Genomic DNA, 5,502 nt, shown 5'->3' on the forward strand with positions numbered 1-5,502 from the left:
AGACGAAAAAAGTGTCAGGACGGATTCGGGTGGCTTGAGTGCTAATGGGTTAAAATTTCAAATTAACCAGTGCTTGATCCTACTACTATGGTGGCTGATTCGGGCCACATGAAAAATAAAATAAAAATGAAACTAGCTCACCACCAAAAAATTGGTGGGGACCAAGTGTCATCTTAAAAAAATTTTTTAATCAGCCACCATATACTACACCTTTTCATGCTAAATTAACAAGCGGCGAATACAGCAACACATAGCATGATTCATCAATGATAACCTTGGGTAGTGGCCAAGGGAATTTCAGCTCATCTGCGCATAACATAAGTATATGTTCGCCAGGACGAACTTCGTATGCATTGCGAGATAGACTGTAATGTTGAATATCCATCTTACAAACACAAAGATACTTGGTATCTTTGTAAACTAACACATGGACGATTCTGACAAAACACGGTAATTCTTCTTCAAAGCCAAAAAGGAGAATTTCATTTGGCATGTAACAATGTCCATTTGCTAGAACCCTTGGGCTCACCATGGCCCTATTTATTGTGAAATCTGGATCCTTTGCCATAAGGTATGTTCTCATAATATCTACATGATTATGTACATTGATATCTAACATAGAACCCATGCAGACAGTATCGTGTGATTTGAGAAAATTGCTACTAAAGCTGTAAGTGAGCCACCGCTGATGTTTGACAGCCATTGATTTGGGGATATTTTTGAAGTTTTTCCATCGAAGTTGCTTGAAGTAGGCATGTTTAGCCTCGAACCGCATACACCAATGGTTTCGTAAGGGACCAAACATAGCCATTTGTGATGGCAAATGCAGCAAATAGTGCATTTTAGGAGTAATGTTAATAGCTGGGTATGAGTCTCGAAATCTTTGATTATGCTGAGTAACAAGAATCTCCAAAAATGTCATGGTATCCTCCGATATTACTGGAGATAAACAAAGAATTGTAATCTTCTGTAACCGCAGCCAATTTTTCCAGTACTCATTGTGACTAGGTATGTCACTAATAAAAGGTAAAATAAACATAAGAATTTTCATTTCCTGTGCACTTTGACCAAGCTTTCCACTAGTTTGATTGTTAAGGAGCTTCTTGTCAATTGCTTGAGGCTTGTCTTTTTGATCTAAAAAGCTATATTCAAAGTTTTCAATAGCACTGTTTAATGCACTTAGGGAAATAAGGTTATCATCTATAAGCCTTGAAAGAAGCAATTTCGTTTCCATTGGGCAAACACCCTCTAATAGATGCATCACATCCATTACCAAGCATTCCGTGACTCTGAACCCTTTAACATCTAAAAGAGTAGATCTAGAGTTTATACCATACTCTATACTCATTGCTTTCCTTTCCTGCCCATCAAGTTCCTCAAGATAATCACACCTTGCTAGGTGTTCTTCTTCATCTCTTTTTTCTGAATCATCAGCATGGAAACAAGTATTTAGATTTTCACTTTTGATTTCACATATTCTACAAGGCTTTTTGGCACCACCCACACCCTCTTTAAAACCTCCTATCTCATTTGAGGCTGGAGTGTCTGCTGAAAAGCAAATTAAAGCCCCATTAGTTCGGTATGGTCCAGTTTTTAGAAGTAATGTGTGCCCATTATATAATACATTTATATCACGCACAAAATTGGCTAGAAGTTTCTTAAAAGTTTTGTCAAATTTGTTTATGTCTTTCCTCTTTGCCGCTGCAATTAACATTATATTTGGTAATTTGGAACGCATCTTTGGGGGAATATTGCACAGCATTAGATAAAAAAGAACGATTTTGTGCTATTTAGTCCCAATGGGATTAACAATTTCTATGTCATCATCGTATGCAAGAAAAGACAATGTCTTTCGATTTGCAATAAAAACAGGATGATTTTTCACAAATTTTCCATCACACATATCATGTAAATATTCATTTGCACTATCATACGGACCAGAATCTACACATTGCTTTACATCTGACTGATTGAGTAAATTTGTAAGGGTCTCGAGTAATGGTATATAATATCCTATTGCAGGTACTCTCTTATACCGAAACTTCCCTTTGAATTTAATTTTTCTTAATTGATAACCTAAAACAATTCCAATTGGTTTTACTATATCGAAAACCTCAGAAAAGTATTTATCCTGGTTATGAATCGATCTTAAACCTTCAAAAATGTTTTCTCTATCAGCAAAACATCCACTGACAATATCTTTTTCCTCATCAGTCAAATTAGGAAGTTGATTAAAAAGGTTTTCTTTTATAATGAAATTCATATCCTGCAATAATTCTTCCACATTTTCAATAACCCTTAGGGTAGCTTGATGGCTCAATTGAGCACCTTCACGTAAACTGAGCAAAAACTGCCCAATACGCTTTTTGAAATTAGCATCCTGCTCAACGTCAGCATTATAATTGTCTATTTCCATCCCCTCATCTTCATTGTGCATACCAGCATCATTAACAGATTCCAGTTCATTCACATTATCTTGTTCTACTCTATGGTGCCTGCTTACATGAGTACGATAGGATGAAAAATTAGCATATGTGGCCCCACAGAATTGACAGTTTATTCTAAACTTTGGAGCATTTTTGTGTTTCGCCAACAAATGTTTTTGGAATTTATAAGGATCCCTGTTAAAGTAATTGCAGATGCTACAATGCCACAGCATTTTATGGAATGTTAAACTTACCACTTTAGGCTTTGTTTCTAATCTGATATTCACATCTCAAGTGTGTAATAAAGTTTATCAAAACACATAGATCTGTATATGACCACACACGTATCACATTATGGCTATTAGGACACAAATAGTCAGTTACATCAAGAGATAAATATGCACAAAACTCTAAGGCTTTTATAAAATCGTTTGAGCGTCTGAAGTGAATTTCTGCACCCATTGGTAACTACGTAGAAGTTTATTGTTTTTAAACATAAGAGCAAAGCCCTAAGACCTGAAATATCAATGATGATTATTAAATTTTGACACTGAATTCTCACTTTGAGCATGCTTGATACAAGAAATTTGGAGTCCACCGTCTAAACGAATGGATTTTGAGCATACAAGTATCCTAAAAACCACTTTCAAATCTTAAAACAAACAACTGCAAAGCTCATTTCATGGCAATTTAGGCAATGTTGAATACTTTATTCAATCTGCTATAGACCTATTATACTGTAAACGTGAAGAAATGGGGTTAGGGTTGGTTCAAAATATGATTCAATTACATTTCACAAGGGTTCTCAGCTGGCCACGATGGTTCAGAGCAGCGTATGCCATTTCTTAGATATTATATCCTTTAGGTTCGAATCCGATTTTGATATTTACCATTACCAACAGTTCATGTTTCAACATTACCCAACTTGCCATTTCATGTAGGTAGGCGCATTTGTTTAAAATCAGTTTGTTAAACTCAAATTGTTTCGGTTTAGGCCTAGGCCTAGGAAAATAGATGGGTTTTTTAGACTGCACAGTTTAACTGTGGTTGTATTAAAAAGACTGAGGAGGTGGTAGGCCTATGACTATGTGTTCATAAGTATTAATAAATATTATAATAAATATTCCCAAAAATCAATGTAAGGCCTATAGAAGTAAGGTATCAGTTTACCGTCACCCCATAAGTCAAAAGTTGATACTTAATAACATCTTTAATTACCTAGAATTTTAAAAATGACAGCTTCAATTTATGTTTGATAGATGGCGCTAGTGGTAGCTCAGCTGTCAAAATAAAATAGATGACAAGGCATTCATATTCCAATAATAATCTCTAAATTTCAAGATATAAACATCGCAATCCAAACTTCTAAAGCCAATCTACATATTAAATATTGCTTTAAAAAACTTTTTATCAATGACTTTTATGTGTTTGGTGCATTGTGTTCATTTTCTGGATATTAGAACATAAAAGATGAAAAATAATGAAAATTTCCATGCGGGACCCGGCCATCTACGTGGGCGGTGACGGTAAACTGATACCTTAATTCCATAGGCCTAAGATAAAACATTATCTTTGTCTCTTTAAGTCTAGGGCCCTCTAGACTCCAGCCTATAGCCTATAATAGTATTATACTATAACTGAACGCTAGTAGGCCGCCGGGGGGGAATTTTTTAGCGTCGAGTCCCTGTCATTCTCACTCGATTCGATGATCATTTACTGCCGTGCCGGCGAAAAAATAAGTCACAGCATAGGCCTAAACGTAAGGCAAGGGGAGAAGATGACAGAGAGACAAAACTTACCGCCCTAACCAAAATATTCTCGCTGACGAAAGCAAAAGTTCTCCCGACTGCACAATGGCGTCCTACAATCACGTGACTTTTGAAAAATGTTCAAGCGATGTTCTGTAACTGATCGGACATTTTGAGAACACGGCTCATTCATGGGTCGGTATATGGAAGCGCTCAGAACACATTTACAAGATGTGAACACGTTCTTTTAGTGTAAGCATGTTCATTAAGTTCGAAATATGTTCCCTGTTTTTAGAGTGTGGTACTCGCTGTGTAATACTGAACACGTATATACCTGTAGATATTGATCGTACTAGCACCGGTTTTAGATAGCGCGCGCGCTGATCGGTCTTAACACTTCTCGGAACTGCTGTGCTAAATGCTGAGAGGCCGAATCTATGCGCAATCATTTATTGGGCTCGTCACATTTGATAGTGAATGGATAAATAACCGGTGTCAATGACGGTCGCTACTCCCGATCAGTATAACTCATCAGTATAAGAAATAATTCTTTCGAGTTTTTTTTTCAATCCCCGAAGTTGTTGTTACAATGTTGACCTCGCCGTATTATAAGCTTACCAATGATTCTTCTAGTATTTGCAGGGTCACAAGACATGACGAAGTCGCGAAGTTTTGTACAAATTTCACGAAACAAACAATTATTTAGGCGGCACCTGATCTATTGATTAATTATGATAAATATAGTTTATTTCATTAAAAATTTGTTTTATTCAAACACTACTTTCATCGCACATAGCGTGATCGGTACTATTCTACGGTAGGCCATGGACTCTTTCATGGGTAGGCCTATTACAAATGATACAATCCGCGCGTCCGTGAATAAGTGACACGTGGCGGGGCGGGTTGTGTCAGCAGCCGGCCTGTAATGCACTCATCGTTGTTGTGTTGTATGATTCTCTCTGGATCTATCAAACACTTGTCAAGTCAAAGATTCCCATAACCAATCTTTTGAAGATATCATTCAAGAATTATAATGAGACTGCTGGTAAATATTCATTCTGTTCCACTTGGCCGATCGTTAGACTAGCTGTAGGCCCTAAGGGTACAGCTAGCGGTTGGCCTTAGGTTCAGTCTGTGAATAGCTTCAAAACAACCATGTTGACACATGGATGTGAAGCTTGTATCCCATGGACTGCATGGTCATTGGCCTATGTCATGGGTTATTGGCGATTGTGCCGAGAGCAGACTGTATCCGGTGGTCATGGTAAGTACTTGATAACCTTGATAGTACCCCGCAAACAAAAAAACGTTCAAAGAACGTTTTCTAA

At 37.1% G+C, this 5,502-nt stretch overlaps 1 protein-coding gene across 1 annotated transcript; it reads right to left on the reverse strand.

Annotated features, from left to right (window-relative positions):
* Positions 1-214: 214 nt before the first annotated feature.
* Positions 215-1,738, reverse strand: LOC141913843 (uncharacterized). The gene has a single exon (XM_074805008.1). The coding sequence runs from the start codon at positions 1,736-1,738 to the stop codon at positions 215-217; it is 1,524 nt and encodes a 507-aa protein (XP_074661109.1).
* Positions 1,739-5,502: the final 3,764 nt, after the last annotated feature.

The sequence above is a fragment of the Tubulanus polymorphus genome, chromosome 12, assembly GCF_964204645.1.
Source record: "Tubulanus polymorphus chromosome 12, tnTubPoly1.2, whole genome shotgun sequence".
NCBI lineage: Eukaryota > Metazoa > Nemertea > Palaeonemertea > Tubulaniformes > Tubulanidae > Tubulanus > Tubulanus polymorphus.